General features: G+C 40.0%; 1 protein-coding gene across 6 annotated transcripts in view; it reads right to left on the bottom strand.

The window, feature by feature from the left end:
- The window catches only part of TMEM144 (transmembrane protein 144), a 51,319-nt gene that overhangs the window by 7,922 nt on the left and 20,369 nt on the right, over window positions 1-23,028 (bottom strand). For all 6 annotated transcript variants that reach the window (XM_082461836.1, XM_082461835.1, XM_082461840.1 and 3 more), the window contains 7 exons: window positions 21,960-22,059; window positions 20,236-20,316; window positions 13,109-13,190; window positions 11,183-11,259; window positions 8,866-8,984; window positions 5,843-5,962; window positions 3,713-3,810 (listed from right to left, as the gene is read on the bottom strand). In XM_082461836.1, the coding sequence (XP_082317962.1) occupies window positions 3,713-3,810; window positions 5,843-5,962; window positions 8,866-8,984; window positions 11,183-11,259; window positions 13,109-13,190; window positions 20,236-20,316; window positions 21,960-22,059 (677 nt within the window). The remainder of the gene's footprint in view (window positions 1-3,712; window positions 3,811-5,842; window positions 5,963-8,865; window positions 8,985-11,182; window positions 11,260-13,108; window positions 13,191-20,235; window positions 20,317-21,959; window positions 22,060-23,028) is intronic.

Raw genomic sequence — 23,028 nt, 5'->3', positions numbered from 1 at the left:
AGGAATGAGATAATATAGCACAAAAGAGAAGAAATGAGATGGAAACAGGATGATTCTGCAATCTGAAAACTTTAAGCTATTAAAGTTTATTAATTTTTTTCGTTGAGAAAGGAAAACGTTGGAATTTAGATTAATTGCAGTCTTTGTGTAGAAGGCGTACTGTATCAGCATTTTGACAATTCTTTTCAAACCCTGCACACACTCTGGAAGAGTTTCAAATAAACCATCCCAGCCTGTTTTCCCCTCCACCACTCCAACTGTCTACATGACTGGTTCAGCAAAGCTGGACTTCACTCCTGGCAGGTGAGCAAAGCAATAGGAACACATTACTCTCTGTTTATTGGGATCTGGAAAAGTCAAGATCAAAAGAGCCAGAGAAATAGGTCAAAGGAACTGTCTTCTACCAATGACGTATGGTCCTAAGCCTCAAAAATCCAAACCGAACAAGAAGCACCTGGGCCCTTTAGCAGTTTCATAGTGACTTGGGGCAGGATGGGAGGAAATGATAGAATAGGGTGTAAATATTAATGCTATCATGCCAATCGCTCAAAATTTTATCCTCTTTACTCCCTTCAGAGTACATGGGAGAAGACAATACCAAGAGGTACCACTGACCTCTGAAGCTTTTTGGCTGATGACTTTCTAAATATGAGTTTAGATATGGCCTCAGAGTTATTGCAAGGAGCACTGTGGTTACTGGAAGCGGTGCTTTGCTAGATGTAACCCAAGCAGAAGTCAAAGTGTGTACGGACCCTGGTTTGGCAAAGGACAGTCAACGAAGAAGGGCATCTTAAAAAAGAGTCACAACTGTTTTGGCACTGGGATTGCGTATTTTTCTATTGTAAGTGAGTACAAATTACACATTTATAAATCAGCCTTGGAAAAGAAGGTGAGCTTGAGCCATCTGGAGAGGCTTCACCTTCCTGAGAAGCTGATTCGGCCGTTCAATTCCTTGAGGAAGACTGGGAGCAGAGGTACCCAGCCCTCTGTCCTGCTACGTGGGCTTTTCTTCTTTCTTTCTCTTTTCCTTTTCTTTTTTCCTTTTTAATTGGACATTTGCCAATAAACAATGTAGGTGCTGCTTTCACGGAACTCTCGGTCTAGTCACCAATGGGTCCTAAGAATGGAAATACATGTCCTAGGGAAGAAGGGTATGCTGCTGGGATATGAAAAATGTACTCTTGATGAAACAAGACTGACCGTATTCATAATTGTTAAAGCTGGGTGATGGGTGTCTTTGAAATTTTCCAGCAAAAAAAGTTAAAATTAAAACCAATCTAGCTCTGCCATGAAAATAAAATAAAGAAGAAGGTAAGATCCTGAAGGGCAGGGCCGAATCTTTTCTGCATACAGATAAGGCTGTCTTTGAACTAACGACAGTGAAACCAAGCAAGAGCCCAGTAGCAATAAAGACCTAGGCCCTCACCTCCCAGAAATACCTGTCCCTCCTGGAAACAATCCTCAGGGGCCAGAGGAAGCCACACTTGGTGGGTGAGACGCCTAATTTCATCACAGTGTTTGAGAATCATCCTTCTGATGGGCGAGTCTCCAAATGCCACAGTGACCACTTCCACCGGCCCTTCGCCTACACCCCACCTGCCTCAGCCATTTATTTCCACTGAATTAGGCTTTAATGTCTTGTCCTAAGTCTTTACCATAACTTAATACAAGAAACAGTAGGAGGAAAACCATATCTCTATCTACTATAAAATTTTTGTGAAGAATATTATTTATTATTGTTCCACGTCCCCTGTATAAGGTCCCATAGGATAAATTCCATTAAGAATTTAGTGTTTAAAAAACAAAAGCAAAAAAAAAATTAGTGTTAGAAAATAACTTGTCTTTTCTGAGGAAATAATGTTACCAGTTAAAAAGAATTAGTTATCACATTGTCTCACCCCCTTTTGCAAGCAAAAGCAAAACAATGTTTAATCACATAACTATTTACCCTCTGTGTTATTTGCTTACTTTCTCACTTTTATCATAGTTTTCATTTTCTATTTGTGTTTGTATTTGTTTGTCTTGTGTGACTTAATTCTATCTGTGTATTTTATACATGAAGTTGCTTCAAACTCGTTTTGAAGAATCCACATTTGTTCAAGAATATAACTTCATTGAAAGACAAAATCACTATCATGTGACAACATTTAAATTTGATGTAATTAATGACTGCATCTATTTTAATGTGTCATTCCTCCTTATATAGTGGGATATGACTGTCAAATAACATTTGCATCCCTAGTTGAGGTGCATATCATAATGTATACTTTGCTCTACAAATTTACTTTTAAGCATTTCACTGGTAAGTGATATATCCCGTTGCCCATTACATTTTCCTGTTATATGGTCACTTCTAGCATTAAATATATTTGAAATAATGAGAAACAAACCCTTTCTGTGAAAAAATGTGGGTCTTTTGCCATTCCAATGATGAGGACTTAAACTTAAAAATATTCCTTATAACTTGCTCAATTTTGATAACATTTTCCCTCAATAGAAATTAAGAATGTCAAAATGTGAGCCCTTTAAATTAAAAAAACCCTAACCTATTAAAATAGTTCACTTTAGTGTACCACTAAATTCAAATTAAAAATAAAGCCAACAGTTTTATGAACACAGAACTGTCAAAATATGTTGTTTAAAACCCAGAATTTAAATTAAAATTTAAGGATGTTTCAAACTTTTATGCAATTGTATTTTAGACCAGACAATGTGTTTAAAAATATCAGTTTTGTAGGCTTGCACAGGTGTGCTGCTAAAATGTTTTAGGCAAATTTTGTTTATGATGATGATTTAGGAAGCAGGGAGGCAGGTAAACAACTTAACAATCTAAGATACTAGAGTAGAAATAAGACCCCAACGTTAAAGCAATTAATTCGTGTGTGTGTGTGTGTGTGTGTGTGTGTGTGTGTGTGTGTGTGTGTCTCGGTCCTAGTACCATAAGGAACCTGAAACATTCTAAATTGGATTCTATACTAAAGGCAAAAGGTAGCCCTGCATACAAGAAACTCTCTCCTGAGAAGTCCTGAGATATCCACGTAGCCATGTTCTTTCAGACGACTCTGTCAGCTATTGCCTCAATTTTCTCGTCTTCAAAATGGGGACAAGCCTGAAAATACCTGTCCTGCCTATGTCAAAAGAAACATTTTTGTTTTTCTGCTACCTATGCGCTACATGATTGGCACCTAAAAAAATCAGATGAAGCAAACTGCATTATGAATGCATGATAAATGGCACCATCCAGAGACAATACTTTGCTTCAGCACTTTCTGAAAGCCTTCCTTAAAATATTGACGAGCCCTATGAACAAGGGCTGAAATACTTTCTGTCTCACAAGGCTGTCATGAGATTCAAGTGTGATAATACACACAAAAGCATTTTTTACATCTATAAACTGTTATATACAGATGGATATTGTTATCAATAGCAAATTACAATGTATCCCAAACGAAATTAGGTAAAACGACCAAACAAAAACTGCAAGGGTATCAAAGATTAACAAACCTGCTAAAATGAGGTTAGCAATATTCCCCTACAGATCAAGGACATGAGATTAGAGGGTATCAGTTTATCTACATGAATCTGTTATACTAATTATACTCCTGAAAAATCAAACTCCATGACAGGCTTCAGTGATTCACTAAGAATGCTTGAGAAAAATTAGATTTACGTTTGAAAAACAAAAATTTGGAAAAGCAGTTCAGCTACTTACAGCAGTGATGATTGGAAAACTGACCACAGCACTGAGGGAGTGGTTCGCTATGAACCAACAGCAGGTAGCAATGGCCCAGAGTACTCCAGACAGGAATCCTGAAACACACAGACACCACACTTTTACCAACCACCTCCCCTCCTGAAAAATCCACACTCCAGGTAGAGCAGGAATGTTAAAGTGCTCAGATCAACACACTCCTATCAACACTGACGGCCAACATGGGATTTTTAGTCATGTTTTAGGACCATTTTGGAAATCAAATGATTTCTCTTTTCTTGACTGCTGTAGGTATAAAGATCACCTTTTACCTTATTGACATGAAATCAAGTACCCAAAATAGTAGTTGAGGTAAAGATTGGGTAGTGGAGGGGGGCCCAGGGAAGATACTGGGTCTGAACATATTCTGCAAACACCATTTACACTAAACCATGACCATAAAAATCTGGGAAATTCAGCATGATGCTTAGCTAAGGGGAAAAAGACTCCTAGAATCTGAATAAAAATATCAACTAAAATGTTTGATACTTTAGCTAGGCATTCAGTAAATATTCTACCATTTTCTAAAATGGTATAGTGGTACAGTGGCACACTTTGGCTTCAATGAATTAGGCACTCAAAGTGAATCTCTGACATATGTTTTATTTTGTTCTTTAAAAAACTTTACTTGTGGACCTATATTCCAGATTGAATTATAGCAAACTTTTAAATAAGTGAGAAATTATAATTTCTCATTATATTTATAATACATATAATTTCTCATTATATATATGTGTGTGTGTATGTATATATATGCACACACACACACATATATTACCATCAATGCCTAGTGGATTAAATTCAAAAGCATGTACATTTAACATGCCATTTTTAAACTCAAAAATAATTTCTCCTAACTGTTTGGAGAAAATGTTTTCCCTAGTGACAATATAAAAAATATGTGAAATTCAGGATGATGCTTAGGTAAGGGGGGGAAAAGAAAAACCTCCTGGAATTTGAATAAAAATAGCAGTTAAAATTTTCAGGATGCTTTAGCTAGACATTCAGTAAATATTCTACCATTTTCTAAAACGGTATAGTGGTACAGTGGCACACTTTGGCTTAAATGAGTCAGGCACTCAAAGTGAATCTCTGACATATGCTTTATTTTGTTCTTTAAAAAATTTTACTTGTGGATCTATATTCCATATCGAATTATAGCAAACTCTTAAATGAGAAATTATAACTTTTCATTATATATACACTTTTTTTTTAAACCAATGCCTAACTGATTAAATCCAAAAGCATGTGCATTTAACATAACTTTTTAAAACTTTAAAATAATTTCCCCTAAATTTTTGGAGAAAATGTTTATTTTCCCAAGTGACTGGAGATTCGTATTTGTTGACACTTTAAAAATATATACAGGACTTCCCTGGTGGTGCAGTGGTTAAGAATTCGCCTGCCAATGCAGGGGACATGGGTTTGATCCCTGGTCCAGGAAGATCCCACATGCTGCGGAGCAACTAAGCCTGTGCGCCACAACTACTGAGCCCACGAGCCACAACTACTGAAGCCCACGTGCCTAGAACCTGTGCTCTGCAACAAGAAAAGCCACCAAAATGAGAAGCCCATGCACCCAACGAAGAGTAGCCCCCGATCACTGCAAACAGAGAGAGCCCGAGGGCAGCATCAAAGTCCCAACACAGCCATAAATAAATAGATAGATAGATAGATAGATAGATAGATAGATAGATAGATAGATAGATGATAGATAAAAATATAGAGAGAGCCCCAGGGCTCTGGCTTTTAATATACATCCTTAGTTGGTGAAGAAGGAATACTAAAGTCTGACTCTCAATACACAAGATGTTTCAGCACAGGAAACAATCTTAGATTCATTGTTCAAGTTCTAGGTTCTGTAATAATGACTTGGCATTTCAAACCCAGTTTCATGGTTTCTAAATCCTTCATATTTGGTGGTGAACTGGGCCAAAGTCACTGAGGGAATGAACACATATGCACACAGACACACAAAAACGGACACACACAGAGAATGGCTTGGTTTCCAGAAGACGATTATTCAAGCTAAATGAATAGGGCATGATACTTTCACGGAGTAAGAAGAGCTTCTGTCGTTAATATTCTTACCTGGCAAGACTGCTTTGGGATATAGTTTAGGATTATTTTTCATGGCTATACAGTAGGCCAGAAAGTAGACCGTACTTGTGAGGAAGATGCCGCTGAAGTGTGCAAAAACGTAGTCTAAATCTGGAAATACAGGTTAGAAAACTCTCAAGCATATCAGTTTAGTTATTTCAAATACATCTAGAGTTCTAAGAATAAAACCAACTCACTCAAATCAACCTTAAATGTAAAGGAAGCATTAATTCTATTTTATCATCTACATGTTATTTATATAGAATTTTAACAAACATATTTAAAATAGTAAGAAGTTAGTTACTATAATCAAATCTGAAAGACTGGCTTTTATGATTATCTTGGAAAACTAAATAAGAAACAACAAACATTATGTGAATATCACATTAATATCTCCTTTTTTAAGAACAGGTATCAGACCTAATATTACTGATGGCTATAGCCATTGTAGCAAATCTCCAAGTAGACTGTAGTTGGGGGATGGTGTGTAAAAAAATTCTAGAAGTGCTAATTTTATATGGTGTATTGATCAGTCTGGAGACCAGCTTCCATGTTGCAGATGGCAGCTACCCCGGCAGCTATACAGAAGGATATTCAGGAAGTTATTCCAAAGAGGATTTTATTTGTTTTCTATAAACCTAACTACACGGGGGGAGTTAATAACACAGATGGTGGCCCAATATCTGAGAAACCCAACTCCACTGACTATTTAAAGCAGAGGGTCCTTTGGCCAAACAGATGGGTGTAATGCAGGTTCTTGGCTGGGAAGGTCACACTGGGCTCATTGTTTCTCTCAACTAAATTTGGAGAAAGATGAGTGGCCCTGTTTAGCCAGAAAATCTTGAAAGTCAAAGGGTTTGTCTCTTCTAAAATCTTAAATCCTACTTCTGAGTCATATCACAACAACACATGCACCCAAAGACCACCAGAAAAGGCAGCATAATCTAGCGATTAAAACACTGACAACCTGGTGGGACTCATCAATTCGCCACTTGCTAACTTGGAGACTTGGGTAAGTTACCTACTCTCTCTCTGTCTTAATATTCTCAATTGTAAAACCGGAATAATAATGGTATCCAACCAGTAAGGTTGCTAGGAGGGTCACTTGAGTTATTACTGTAACTAGAACACTGGCCAGCACAGAGCATATACTATTTATGTGATTGTTAAATAAGTGAGATTAAAAAAATATTCCCCCCTTGAATTATTTTTGAATAAATTGGAATAAAGTGTATCTCTATCAGACGACATTTGAGTTGTCATAAGAAAGATCCCTAAGAACTGATTGTACTATTTACAGGAAGAGATTGTTGAGGACCTTGTTTATTATGTCCCAGTACCAAGAACAACTGTACTCCTGAACAATTAGTTGTTTTTATCTTGTGTTTGCTGAATTCTGGGGCTGATCTGATTTCCTTTGTGGCTGTAAGGAATCTTAGAGCCAAATTATGACTCATTACTAGCAAGTGTACAAGGGTAGCACAGTTTTTCGACTCATTCATGGCTCTGTTTTATTTTGTCACTCTTTTTTCCTTCTCTCTTAATTTATCCTATGTTATTCTATTTTTATTAGTTTTGATCCTTTAAAATGAAAAGAATAAAAATACAAAAGGTATTTGTATAAAATCTTTAAAAAAAGACAGAAATTAATAAAAGTTTGAGTACTGTTCGTGGGGCTGAATATAAAAAGGAAGAAACAGATCATGGTAGTCACTCAAAGTCTATCTGCTCATTTAGAGTTCAAATCCCAGCTTCTCCATCAATCTTTCCCTCATGAGTTGCCCTCCAGAAGTCTCCCTTATCTGATCACAGATGACATTCATTTCCTGTGCCATGGATGTAGAACTGTCTTAACCACGACATCATTCTTTTATCGTTTCGTGGGTGTAAGCCACGTTTCAGTATAATCACAGGATCCTGAATTAGACACTCTCACCTCCTTCAGAGCCTGCAGAAGTCTGTTGCACACTATGTGGAAGTGACGTCTTGAGAGATTAATTCTAGCGCTAGAAACTGAGATAATTTGGCAGCATTACATTGGGCCTTTCAATGCGTTACTCTGTGCTTGAAAAATAATATACTAAGCAGGCTATATTTTGACCTTTATTTGATTTTAAAGTACTATGTGCTACACTTCAGTTTTTTTTGTTTTTTTTTTTAAAGAGGAGAAGAATACATATTTTCCTAGAGATCATCAAACTGGAAAATAATCTCCAAATCTTGCAGTAAAGCCAGGAACCATGTGTTAAGATCCAAGTAGCTGAAATGAATCCTGACTAAAATTGATTCTATTTGTATGTTAAAGATTCCATGAAAATATTCAAACAGTCCTTTATTTTTTTTTTTTAGTTTCCCTTGCCCTTCTAACTCACCACTTGCAATGACAAAGTAAGATCCAATCTGATGAAATGAAATTTTATTTTAAGGCGCGACGAGAAAATCTAAACATAAAATTCCCTCTGTGTCTGTCTGCGCTTCCTTCCTCCCTAATGTGAGGTGTGCATCTGCATTACACTTTTACTGGAGCTTCTCAAAATGGGAGTGCTTGCTTGACTGTAAAGATCAATTTCTTTTTTGCTTCTGATGCTACCAATGTATAATAACTTCTTAAAAGAAGAGTGTTCTTTCCCAGCTCTGTAGCGGGTCATGGTGACCTGCTACAGAGGTTTGTAGCTGCTTACCTGGACTATGTATCCTTGGTGAACTTTATGTAAAATACCAGTATGTCATTTTGATGTACGATCCTTTGTCTCGAAAAAGTATATGACAGTGCGTTTGCCTTTTAACAGGCGGAACAGTTCTCAGAGCTTTCTGAGGGTCTGTCTCCTGGGTTATAATCCTCAGTTTGGCTCAGATAAAATTCCCTTTTTTCGCTTCTGAACTTGACTGTTCATTGAATTTTCATCGACAAATCTATGTACCAATATCTACCCCAGTCCCATTCTTTTTATAGTCTTAACTAGAAACATGGGTATTGAGTTTATTTATAAAGTAAAATAACTTTTTCCTCTCACCGTTCTGACTTGCCCCTGCATATATGCTATCATTTCTCTTGCTGTGGTCCTTGATGTAAATGATTGGAACAAATGTAGATCCATAGAGTATTCCAGATATTACCGCGAGACTGCAGCCCCTTAAAAACAAATAAATCACTATTCATCTGGGCCCAAAGCAATGTTTCTGCCAAACGCACACAAGGAATCATATCAAAAGCATGCTTCAAAGTGGAAATCACAAGGCATTATGTAGCAATCACCCATCTATCTCAAGTGGGGTGACAAGCAAAAGTCCCAGGAGCGCCCGGCAGGGTCAAGGTACCTGATGCCACCTTGCTGTGATGCAGCTTCAGTCCTCCACCGTCTAATGGTGGAAGGACATGATTTACAGACGCTGCAATGGATTATCACGATAAACTGTCATTACATAGGTGAGAATATTGCCATCATACTCTACAGGCGACATAAGTAAACCTGGCTCTCTCATTAAATTATGCAGTATTTGGGGACTGACACCGGGCCCGATGCTTCTTTTTTAAACCCTCTGTGACAAGAGCACAGATAATAATAACGACTAGAATAGACTAAGGACCAAACACACGTTTGTTCAAAACAACTACTGAGATCCACAGACTCGCCTAGGTCTTAGGCATGGTCAAGGGGAAGTGCTGATTTAATAACATAATTTAAGAAACCTTTATTTTTTTTTTGCCATGCTGACGACCTGTGGGATCGTAGTTCCCGGACCAGGGATTGAACCCGGGCCCCCTGCAGTGAAAGCACCAAGTCCTAACCCTGGACTGCCAGGGAATTCCCTAACAAAATAATTTGAATATTTCAGGTAAAACATTACTTTCTGTAAGAAGAAAATGTTTTGCCTTAAGCACTAGGGTCACGTTGATCCCTCAGACTTGGGCCATATGTGCATGAAGCAAGCGTTTCCAGTGGTTTTGGAAGGGAGGTGATTAATATTCTGGAACAATCCCTTTGGCTTAATACAAAGGACAATGGCATGAAACAGGAAAGAGTTTTAGGCAAAAACCATACCTTTCCAAGCTCGAAAACAAATGCTTAGGGACTTCCCTGATGGTCCAGTGGTTACGACTCCACGCTTCCACTGTAGGGGGCATGGGTTCGATCCCTGGTTGGGGAACTAAGATCCCACATGCCGCGGGGTGCGGCCAAAAAAAAAAAAAAAGAAGTCTATTTTAGTGGTGTTTTAAGGAATATGAGACTGTAGGCACTCACATGGCCAGTGAGCTCTGTTCATGATGGAAACCCCTGCATCCTGGGGAGGCCTAGACCACGTGGTCCTGGAGGAGGGTCCCAAACGCAGACCAGACTAATAGACTAGGCTGGCCAATGAGACAACTGAAAACGTTCTTCTTAACAAATATTCCCTTAACAAAGGCAATGCTTTGTGAAAAATGTTTTGTTTGATAGATCTATTTTATTCCAAAGCAAAAATAACAACATATTTATTTCTTCCAAAGCGTGTGGGTTAGTTCATTCTTTCATTCATTCCATTTTTTCAAGTATTTATTGAGCATCTATTATGTGCCCAGTACTGCCTCTTTCCCACTGTGAGATCATTGTATATACTAACAGAGGACATGCCTTCTATCCTTGAGGTGTCACCACAGAAAATCTAAAACAGCCCCCAACTGAAAAATGCAAGCTACATACTATTACACATTCATATTTCTTATATAAAATATACAACATTTTCATACATAAAACATAAGCATTCTCATATTTCTTTGCCAGCCCCCAAAACCCTAAAATATAAGGGCTGTCATTGAGCTTAACTCTCCTGGTCTTGATACAAAGAATTGGGGGTGGGTGCTAGGACCTACATGGACACAAAATATTCTACTATATTTGACAATCAATATCTTGGGATTATAAAACTGTCTGACACATAAGCGGAGGGATTTCCAGTGGAGAGCATCCTGGGTAATGTAATGGAGACGCGGACCTAATTCGATTGTGATTGCTGGGAGCATACTGGCCATTATACTCTGTGGCCTATAGTTTTTACTTTACTTTGCTTTTTTTTTTTTTAACTTTACTTTAGGCACGAAAGTCCTGCAAAATGAGATTGCTTTTGTCAGCTATTTATTGGCCAGAGACACTGCAGTGGCTTAGAAATTCCTTGGAGCACTGAGACCAAGGCCCTCTGTACCTTAAAATTCAGCAAGCGACCTGAAAGTCTCTCTACCATGGAGCTAGGAAGTCAAAGCTTGTGTTACCATTTTCGTCTTGAACTCAGATGAATATTACTTCACTCTTGCTTTAACCAAATATGAAACAGAATAAGAGAACCTCTTCTTACACTAAGCGGTTTTGCACTGTAGAAAGTTTATCCACCCAGGAATAATCAGGATCGGGATCTTGAGTTTTGTTAATCACCTGTTGAAAACATTGGCAAAAATCAAAAGGAAAACAGCGTTCAATTGATAACCACACTGGTGACAAGAAGATTTTCAGTGTTTTTCTCTTCTCTCTCAAACACACTTTAAAATATGACCATGTCACCCTGCATTCTGATTCTGTGGGCATCTCTAGACTCAAATGTTTCTGATTCTGTTTTTCTTTCACTCAGAATGGTCTGGCAGTGGGCAACTTCTCTGTTTAAATGTTTTTCACAGCTTATTAAATGGCTATTTTGATACACCTGTCAAAGCTAACAAAACTTATTAATGCTTTCATTTTACCTGCAAATTTTAATAACTTGTAAAGAAATTAGAACTTAGACTCTTCCACTATGGAATACCTAAGATCAACAGGCATATTTTTATCCAGATTTTTAAACTAAATTAGTTAACGAAACATTTCCAGCCTTGTTTTAAGATTAGCTAATATTCTAAGTCAGGAAAAGTTATAAGCAAATTCATAATATTTCTACTATTGAATGTAATCATCTTTGTCTCTTAGCTGAAGTTTCCTTGATGCCATACTCCTAATGCTGTCGTAAGAGATGAGAAACTATTGTACATTTGACTTCTACGTTATGTGCTAAATCAAGCTTTCCTTTGGCAATCATGCTGTCTCACCCCACGAGCAGCCCGTGATGTATGGCAACATCGTAACCAATACTTTTTATGTATCCTTAAACTTCAGTTTGCTTACATACTTCCATCTTGATGGAAAAATCTAAGGCCATTAGCTTACTCTGTAGCTTTTACCAAGTTGCATTTATTTTCCTTTCTTCCCCCTTTGTGTGCAGGGAAGTTGGTTAGGAGGTATCTGGGTCCCTAAAGTGGGCAAGGAACACCAGACACCTTCTCCCCGTCTCACTCCTTCATTCTCTCTGAAACATCTCCCTGATCAGAGAGGCCTACGGATCAATACATCTCTTTCCTCTTACACCTAAGCTACTTATTATTTGACTTTAGTGTCGATTTAACTAAGGTTTCTGTCACCTTAGTTGATAAGAGTTTTGATAGGGGAAGAAGGAAGGGGAAGAAACGATTCATTCTGAAGTAAGGAGTAGAGGCAGCGCCTCAGTGTGTGGGTGGGAGGTGGGATTTCAAGGGCGGCAGCCAGCACTGGGCCCTGGGCAGGTGCACTCAGCATCCGAGGCGCCGGAGTCTGTGCTCACAGCCGTGGCCGTTTGCCCTGGAACCACATCTGTATACGGAGCCACTGGCGCTAGTGCTGCGGGCTGTCTTGTAAAGGTTGCCCCTGTTTAACCTAGACTTGCTATTCCAGACTAATTTATGTTCTTCAGGGTCAAAACAGTGACTCCTTACATATTTCCCGTCTTCACCCTTGAGTGGAATGGGATACCGCAGAAAAGAGAAATAGAAAAAAGTCAAGTCTAATTCCCACTTTCGTGTGACTTGATTTACCCTTTCACTGGCTTTGTCTTATCTGTGGTCCTTGCCCTCCCCCAATCCTACTTTAAAGCCTCCTTCCTCTCCCTTTCTAAAGTCACTTTCATGTTCCTCTTCAGTATTTAGCGTTCCCGTACTGCGGAAATCCTTAAGTTGTTCCAGAATATGGGCTTGTGTGCACACCTCCTAGTAGGGATCTACCGTTAATAAAAATAAGTAGACCTCTGTGTTTGTTGAGCATCTTTACTGTGGAAATATGGATTGCTACATAGACCCAGCCATAATAAATATGCTAAAATATTTCAGATAGCTCTGATTTAAAAAAATACCCCATTACCCTCTTATCTGCGTTCAAATCCGTGCATTTTCCTTTTATCTTAATTATATGTTTCAGATCAAGGTGGTTCTCATTCTCTACTCACATGTTCTGTTATTAATGGTGTGGTGTCCACAGAATATGTGTTATTTGGTATTTTGCTTTTGATGAACAAAAATATGAAAGCACTGCAAAGAAAATAAATTTTAGTGACATTTATCATAACCCTGGTTCACATTAAGTTCACTGAATTTTAAGGGAAAACACAGCTTAAATTAAGTCTTAATGATACGATGATTACTTCCAAACTGCCTCTTCGGGGGTCCTGCCATTTCTCCAGCGCTGCCGTTCTCTTTGACATCTCTCCTTGTCCTTAATTACAACAGCTTAAAAGCTAGACTCATAAGCTTCCCTCCCAAATCAGATCTTTCTCCTGATTTTCTTGTTTTAGTCAATGGCCCCATCTTTCTGTTTATTCATGCTTAACCCTGGAATCACATGGTAAAAAACACAAATGGAAACACCTTGAAATAATATATCTCACCTGTTCTATTGACAAACCCCCCCCAAAGCTTAACATCCTCAATTGGACAAACTTGAGGAGGTAAGTACCACTGGTGTGAGTGCAGAACTGTGCGACCCCCTACAGAGGAGACCCTGGGGCCATGGACCAAAGGCACAGGTGTGTCCACTCATAATCCTACCGGTCCTGCTCCAGGACCTCTAACACAAGTACGGCCACACTCAGGTGAGCCGACCCTCATGATCGTCCAGTGGAATATGGCACAGCCATAAAAAAGGAATGAGGATGCCCTCTGTGCTCTGACATGGAAAGACCTCCAGAGTATATTTTAAGAGCTAAAAACACACGCTTAAGCCTAATACCTCTCTCTCCTAAGGCACTGACTATTCATGTCCAGTATCTTTGTAACAAATGCCTCACTGACCTTGACTTTTGAACCACGCAAAAATGCTAAAATGTGTTAAAATATTAACTTAAGGAAACTAACAACTTTGGTATACTTTTGATATTCCTTTTTAAAAACATTTACATGGTTCAAAAGTTAAAGCAATATAATAAGTTTTCAAAGCACACATGAGACTGAAATAGTATAGGTAGCTGAGTGCAGACTAGTGAACCCAGATATGCTATCTTTTGTACAAAAATTAAAAATGTTGAGTGAACTTCCTTAGTTCAGTCTCTTGGCTGCTTTATAAACTTGAATGGTTCCATATTCCCTTCCATAGGAAATTCAAGTTTCACTTTGATTTTTACTGCTCTCTGCTTCATGCCCCATTCAACCTTTCTCAACATAATCCCCCCATGGACTTCCTTCCCCGACCAGTCCCTGCTCCAAGCTTGTGTGTCCTGTTTGTGAGCCTTCCTTAGCTGGACACACCGTGTCCTCACCTCTTACCCAAACTAGAGAAGACGTGAAGTGCTGACTGTCAGAAGGGAGCCCCACCCCGGGCCGGTTCTCCCCTATCTTCCTCTTCTCTGAATTCCCAAAACACTGAGAATCGTCATCACACGGTCCAGACCATCTGCCACAGGTCCATGTAATCTTTTTTCTCTAAAGACTTTCCAATTCAATAGAAGACAGGAACCACATTTTCCATCTGCTTCAAGGTCCTCGAAGTACCTGACACTCAGTAAGATTGAATGCATAAAACCTGATTATATGTGTCTATCTTAATTGTTAAATAGACATGTGTGTACGCTCATATATATGTTAATTTGCAAAGCTAACATTAGACACTGCAACTGCATTTTCTTCTCAAAGTTACCATGAAAACCCTCTACTTTGTATAGACCCGTCTGTTTTTCAATAGAGGATGATATGTTAGAAATATACTTGAAGGACACAGAGAAAAGCCCTAGAGTGTTTCTTCAAACACCTGTGTGACCCTCCAACAAATCACTTAACCTCTCTGACCCTCAACTTTTTTCATCTAAAAAATGGGGAGGGACTTCCCTGGTGGCGCAGTGGTTGAGAATCTGCCCGCCAATGCAGGGGACACGGGTTCAAGCCTTGGTCTGGAAAGATCCCACATGCCACAGAGCAACTAAGCCCGTGCACCACAACTACTGAGCCCCCGAGCCACAACTACTGAAGCCCACACGCCTAGAGCCCGTGCTCTGCAACAAGAGAAGCCACCACAACGAGAAGCCCGCGCACCACAGTGAAGAGTAGCCCCTGCTTGCCGCAACTAGAGAAAGCCCGTGCGCAGCAACGAAGACCCAATGTGGCCAAAAAATTTTTTTAAATACATAAAAATAAATAAATAAATAAAATAAAAAAAGGAGATATACTCACTTTACAGAACTGTGATGAGAATTAAATAATAATGGCTACAAAATTCTCAGGGTACTTTTTGGCACTTTTTGGTATTTTTGAGATAAAATCTCAAAATGTGTTAGTCAGTTGAGAAGTTTAACTGCAAATTGGATGGGAGATGGGGTGCTGAGCACGAGGAAGGAATGAAGACCAAGGAATCAGTGGTCTGAGCCTGTGTACTAGACACAAAATGGGTGAGCCAGAAAGAAGAATCCAGCTCAATTAGGTCAAGAGGGGATCTGGTGGTGCTGAGTTAGGACAAGGTAATGAGATGTATCTTATGGATATGAACATAAAGCCAAATAGATCACAAGGTCTTCTGGGCTACAGACTTGAAGAACTTGGTACAGTGTGTCAAACACAAAGTTCCATGATCGAGTCTGTGAATGCTTTCAAAAGCATGGGAAACTTTAAAAATAAATCAATATGTTATACGCAAGGGTACTTCTCTATACTTTCAACCTTTCCAATTTCCCTAGATTTGCAACCCTGCACACATTACTATTAGTAAAACTCACGTGTGTGTTTACACTGACAACTGATTTCAACAAGCATCTATTATATGTCAAACACTGTGCAGCGAAGTCTGATAGTGATGGTGGGAGAAATGGTGCACAAAGAAAATAACAGACTTTGTCCTTCAGGATCTCATAGTTTAAGGATAGAGAGGGTTGTCTGAATAATACAACACAGACCCTGAGAATGTGGGTAATAGAAGAAGTGCAAAATACAATGGGAGTTTAGGGGCGACTCATTCTATTGATAATTAGGAAGAAGAAAATCAAGAAAACATCATACAGAATGGGAAATCTTAACTGATATTTCAGGGAGGCAGAGGAAAGGGCTTTTGGGGCTGAGGGAAGTGTCAGGTATGATAAGTAACTCTGGGTCAGTGAACTGACAACCCAGGGCGAAACTGTGCTAGGAAGAAGTGTTGAATCTCTAACTGTGGAGGACATGCTGGATTAAGGAGACAGATTTATTCTGAATCCAGTGGGGAGCCTTCAGGGGTTCCTAAATAGAAGAGTGATGTCCTGATTTGAGAGTAGATACAAGCAAGTCATACTGGCAACAGGAAAGAATGGAACTAGGGAAATGAGATGTGAGATTTTTACAGCTGTATACAGGTGGGTAGGTAGTATGGGACTGAGGGAAAGGAGAGGAGGAACCTGTGAAAAATTCAGAAAGAATTTTACAGGATTTGATCTGGAGTCAGGTACAAAGGAAAAAAATTTAAGATGCCTGAGGTTCTGAATTTGAATGACTGTGGCTAATACTTTCTACGGAGAGAAGGAACGCAGGAAGAGGGACCAGTTTTCAGGGAAGGCTAAAGTAAGAAAAGTAATTCTGATTGGGAAATGTTGAAGGCAGATAGAAAGGAACCACCAGCCCAGGGTTTGTGCAGGGCTGACCTTGTGCCTGACCTGGCAGGGTCCCCTTCCACAGGTGGCCCCACCTGAGATGGAGTAGGAGGCACCCGGGGGGCATGCACGTCGAGATTTTCAGCCTGGTCTGCAGTTCTACGTAAGGGCTGTGGCTCTGAAGAAAGCTAACCGCTAGAACCAAAGATCTGGGTTTCCTCACAACGCAACTCTACAGAGGAAGCAAGTTAAGGAAGTAGAGAAAAGAATGGAGAGTAGATTCAAGGATAATTCAAAGCCTTTTTTTTTTTTAATTTTAATTTATTTATTTTTGGCTGCGTTGGGTCTTCATTGCTGCACGCGGGCTTTCTCTAGTTGCGGCGAGTGGGGGCTACTCTTCATTGTGGTGCGTGGGCTTCTCATTGCGGTGGCTTCTCTTGTTGCAGAGCACAGGCTCTAGGCGCACAGGCTTCAGTAGTTGCGGCGCACGGGCTCAGTAGTTGTGGTGCACGGGCTTAGTTGCTCCGTGGCATGTGGGATCTTCCCGGACCAGGGCTTGAACCCGTGTCCCCTGCATTGGCAGGCGGATTCTTAACCACTGCGCCACCAGGGAAGTCCTCAAAGCCTTTCTTTAATAGAAAAGGAAATCTGTCTTCTTGTGAACTCCGACTCCTGGATGTTCACTGAAGCGTGTCTAAGAGAGTGTCCTGCACTTTGTTTCTTGGTATCCGCTCCACTTCCACCCTGAGCCATGGGAACTAGAAGACTGACAACTACATTTGCCCAAACTGTGCTTCATCTCGGCTTTGCCAGCGGTGGGCGGGGGGGGGAGTCGGGCATCATCTTGCCTTGGCTGGCTGCAAGCGTGTCAGCAGCTCGGGGCAGACACATTTCTCCCCCCAGTGCCAGCTGGGGTGGGTGCCCTGGAGCTCTGGGTGATGCCACCTTCTCCCTTTGCTCTTTTGGGCTTTATAACACTTTTTGTCAACAATTCCCTGTGCTAAACCCTCTGCTGTTTAAGACGCCTGGGGTGGTCTTGGATATGGAGACTGACTGATACTTACCCCGGATAACACGTAGGGAAGACGTAAGGCTAGACATGACCTTAGCAACGCTTTACAATTGACTGTACAGAGGATGGGAGCAATTGTTTCCATTTTAAAAAGAAAAGTAACATCCTAAACCAATGTAACCAGATTCCAAGTTTCCTTATAGTGGCTATGAAACTCCAAGTCATTTCAATGAATTCCCTTAAGAACAAACTGATTTAACGGAGTTAAAATGGAAAGGTTCTAGAAATTCCTTTTAGTAAAAGGTAAAAAATATTAACAAACAGAAACCTCAGTTAAATCGAGTCGAGAGACCAGAATGGGGAGCTCACATGCCCTGTGATCATAGCAGAGCCCAACAGGAAAGAGAAAGACCCCTCTTCCTTCCTGGCCAGGCCTCAGCCAGTCGACAGCCATGGACTCCTTGTTTGCTATAACCCTCCCAACTTCCTTGTGTCCTCTATAAAAGCGTTCTCCTTCCCTTGATGTGAGGGACTTGTACTGGCTCGCCGTGGTTGCAGACCCCAAACTGCAATTCTCTGCTGATGCTGAATAAACCCATTTTTGCTGGGGACAATCTGGCCGTCTATTTGTTTCAGGTCAACAAAAGAAACTTAGAAGAGAGCCAGGATGCAGCACAGAAGAGATCACTGCATTTTCCTGCCTCAGACCAAGAGCCAGACTAAGTCGGGTGACTCCCAGACACGCTGGCTAGTTAACTGTTGAGATGGACAACGTAGGCCCAAAGGGGTAACAGTAACCGAACGTGAAATAGTTATTAATTAGAAGAGTGACTATTGTAATTAAAATTACCCACCATATAGGGCTTCCCTGGTGGCGCAGTGGTGGAGAGTCTGCCTGCCAATGCAGGGGACACGGGTTCGAGCCCTGGTCTGGGAAGAGCCCTGGTCTGGGAAGATCCCACATGCCGCGGAGCAACTAGGCCCGTGAGCCACAACTACTGAGCCTGCGCGTCTGGAGCCTGTGCTCTGCAACAGGAGAGGTCGCGATAGTGAGAGGCCCGCGCACCGCGATGAAGAGTGGCCCCCACTTGCCGCAACTGGGGAGGGCCCTTGCGCGGGGGCGAGGACCCAGCGCAGCCATAAATAAATAAATAAGTCATTTAAAAAAAAAAAAAAAAAAAGAAAAAGAAAAAAAAAAAAAAAATTACCCACCATATAGAGCGTTAGCCATGTGTCTAGCACTGTACATAGCACTGAACATATTTATTTAATCCTCAAAATATCCTATGAGGCTGGTGCAATTATTATCCCCACCTTATCACCAGATGAAGAAACCAAGGTTTAGAGAAGTTAAGTGATTTGCCCAAGGTCACACAAGTAGAAGTGATAGAACGTGAATAACTTGTAATTTTAGAGAATGTACACTTTCTAAAGGAAGAAGGAATATGGAGAAAAACAAAGCCTGATGGACTGGATAAATTGGCCTCAAATTATCATTAAGTCAAGACTAAGGCATTCTACATTCCAATTTTGGGGTGTAAAGAAATGTTTTTTGAGAGAGCTCTTCAAAGCTCGAATGCTATGTGAATTGTACAAAATATACAAAATTGCCTCTCACCAAAAATGTCAAGAATCTGCTATTTTAGAATAATCAATGTTATTTCCTCTCCGATTGGCCTGGAAGAACTCTCTAAGGCAATGTTTCAACGACAAAGAGATTGTTCCTGAATGTGGCTGGAGAAAAGCCATCAACCGCAGGAGGAAGGGAAATATAGTGTTCTTTCCCTGAAGAATAAAAAAGTACTAAAATCTTCGCAGGCAATACTATCCATTACGAGAGGTGCTGATGGGAAATACAGATGGAGTCTAGAGAGGAAAAGGGACCGAATCTAAGGTGACCTAATTCTGTGATGGTTTTATGGACTGAACACTGCCATTCAGAGATTCAAAGTCATTTTAATCCTCATTCATACAGTGAATATAACTAGACATCCCCAAACAGGTATTTACATGAGTGTGTGTTGTCACAGGTGAGAGAGTGGTTATCTGAGCGGGTTGAGAAGAGCTGAGTGACGTGACAGGAAAGTGGAAAGTGAGTGGCAAAGAATACATGAGTAATAAGAGAGAATCAGTGGCTATTTCAGAGCATCAGGAAGCCAGAATAACATTGACTTATAGCATTTTCTAGTTCACAAAATACTTTAATTCCATTTGATCCTCATTTATGAGCTATGTCTTATGATTTTTCTGAATATTACAGATAATGAAAATGAGCTTCACAGCAGCTAAAAGGTTTCCCAGGGTCTCAAGAGCTTTTGACCACTGAGGCTGGGGCCCCTAACCCCAGAGCCAATACTTTCTGTCCTCTGAAGCCATGCCTGTCAATGTAAATGAAGAATCTGAGAAAAAATCATGTTGACTGATGAGACGTGGGTGTCAAGCAATGTAAACACATCAGGATCTTTAACAAGTGTTCTGAATGTTGGGAAGAAGAGTTAAATCATAAGAAATGGCCACGTACCTTACTACTGACAGCCCAGCTCCGATGTAATTGAGCAGTGGTTTTGACACCTCTTCTGCATCCATTCCAAACCAGCCAAACCTGGAAATTGAAAGAGTCATATCAAAGTAGATATTGTTGAATATGTGTTCATCACAGTGTTTAAGGCCACGGACTCGGGGTCAGATTCCTGGATTGAAATCCTAGGTCTCTTACCTACTACCTGCGACTTGGATAAGTTAACTATCTTTATTGTGCCTCAACTTCCCATGATTAAAGCTGGGACAATTATACCTATAATTATACCTCACGTACAGGTTTCTTAAGGTTAAATGAGCTAGTATATGTAAAAGTACTTGTCTAAAAGAAAAGTCCCTTTCTCATTAAGACTAAGGAAGAAGGAAGAAAAAATAGATTAAGTGGATAATCGAATGCTGATGAGTTGACTGCCACTTTGTATAATACTTGAAATAGACTTCAATAACTGCTTGGTTAAAGATCCCTGCTCTTTGGCATCCCTTTAAATTCTTTTTTTTTTTTTTCCCATGCCTTGAGGTTGTAGTGATTATCACCGATGATCACTGTGAACCACCCAGGGCCAGAGAAAGGAGGCAAGGACAGGAAAAAGAAAACAGCACTTGTAAAAAGCAGGGCGGGGATGAGGAAAGGACAGGAAAGAATGTACTGGAAGTCAGTTGGCTTTGTTATAACTGAGGTTGTTGTAGCGCTTTGAGCGGGAAGAGGAGCCCAGAAAGCTAGGTTAGAGCAAAAGCCCCCTTTCTATTTAGTTTCCCAAACTCAACTTGAATGTTCATCTTAATGCTGAGTGAGGGTGGTGCAGTCCAAAAGGATCTTCTCAGATGATAAGGCTGTTCCCAGGCTGCACCGGACAACAGGGCAGCTTCCGCCAGATACGGCGATGGAGCACTTGACACGTGGCCAGTGCAGCCGAGGAACTCGATGCTTAACTTTATCACATTTTAATTAATTTAAATTTAAATACACATGGCCACATGTGGCTTGCGGTGACCCTATCTGGAGAGCTCAGCTCTAGAGCTGGGGGTTGGCAAACTTTCCCTTAAAGGGCCGGAGGGTAAATATTTTAGACTTTGCGGGCTGGGTGGTCTCTTGCAACTACTCACCTCTACCATTATAGGGAACAAGCAGTCACAGACACTCCTTAAACGGATGTGTTTGGCTGTGTTCCAATATCACTTTATTTACAAAAATGGCTGGGAAGCTGGACCAGGGTTTGCTGACATTGGCTCAGACCCTGGAGGGAAGAATGTGGGCTTTAGAACCAGCAGGCCTGGGTTTGAATCTGGCAGAGTAGCTCTGTGAACTTCAGCAAGTTCCTCATCTTCTTTGTGTGTCAGTTTTCTTATAAGATAGCACTTACCTCATATAGTTGTGAAAATGAGATGGGAATAATGTATATAATATGTCCAGCAAATTGCCACACATAGAAAGGGAGCATAAATATCAGTGTCCTTTCTCTCTCCCTACTTTGTTCCCTAGAGACAATTCTTTACTTTATCTTGATCAGAGTGTTAGATCACTTCTTTAGAACTTAAGGGAAATGGTAATTCAAGGTAGCATATGTTATGTGTATGCCTTATCAGTGGTGACCTCTGTGAGGGTAGGAACCAAGCATTATTCCTCTCAGCTAGTCCCATTCTTAGCACTGGCCTTACACAGAGTGTGAGTGCAGAGAATCATAGTTGAAACACTTTGCTTTGTGTTACCTTGAGCTTGCCCAGCCGATTAAGGTATTAAATGATCCCCAGATTAAGATTCCAAGGCCCAAACCAATGGTTTTGATAATTGGGACAACTGCAATGTTTCCTGTAGATGAAATATACAGAAGAAAGGTGTTATTTCCAATACAGAAAACATGTATATCAATTGAATTAATTTTTATTTTAATTTCAACTGAAGCTCATGGGAGGGTTCCCTTTTCTCCACATCTTCGCCAGCATTTATTGTTTGCAGGTTTTTTGATGATGGCCATTCTGACCGGTGTGAGGTGATACCTCATTGTAGTTTTGATTTGCATTTACAATAGCCATGGAAGTAATCTAAATGTCCATCAGCAAAGGAATGGATAAAGAAGATGTGGTACATATATACAATGGACTATTACTTTGCCATAAAAAGGAATGAAATAATGCCATTTGCACCAACGTGGATGGGCCTAGAGATGATCATACTAAGTGAAGTAAGTCAGACAAAGACAAATATCATATGATATTGCTTACATGTGGAATCTAAAAGAAGGCTACAAATAAACTTATCTGCAAAACAGAAATAGAGTTACATATGTAGAAAATAAATATATGGTTATCAGGGGGTAAGGGGGGTGGAGGGATAAATTGGAAGATTGGGATTGACACATACACACTACTATATATAAAATAGATAACTAATAAGGACATACTGTATAGCACAGGGAACTCTACTCAATACTCTGTAATGACCTATATGGGAAAAGAATCTTAAAAAAGAGTGGTTATATGTATACATATAACTGATTCATTTTGCTGTACAGCAGAAACTAAACATTGTAAATCAACTACACCCCAATACAAATTTAAAAAAATAAAACAAAGTAAAGATTTAATAAAAATGAAAAAAAAAGCTTATGGGATTTGGGCAAACTTAGTAAAGCATAATTCATCATTTTAAAAATAAAACAGCCACATGTTTTGGCATTTAAACTCATGATTATGACTGCTAAAAGAGCCAGGCTTAGGGCAAAGTCCTACAGAGAAAATGTTGAATTAGCTCCTTGCCTAACTGCACCAATGCTCTTCA

This window comes from Balaenoptera physalus (genome assembly GCF_965194825.1).
Source record: "Balaenoptera physalus genome assembly, chromosome: 5".
NCBI lineage: Eukaryota > Metazoa > Chordata > Mammalia > Artiodactyla > Balaenopteridae > Balaenoptera > Balaenoptera physalus.
The sequence above is the reverse complement of the archived record's forward strand: the minus strand, read 5'-3'. Positions and strand labels throughout refer to the sequence as shown.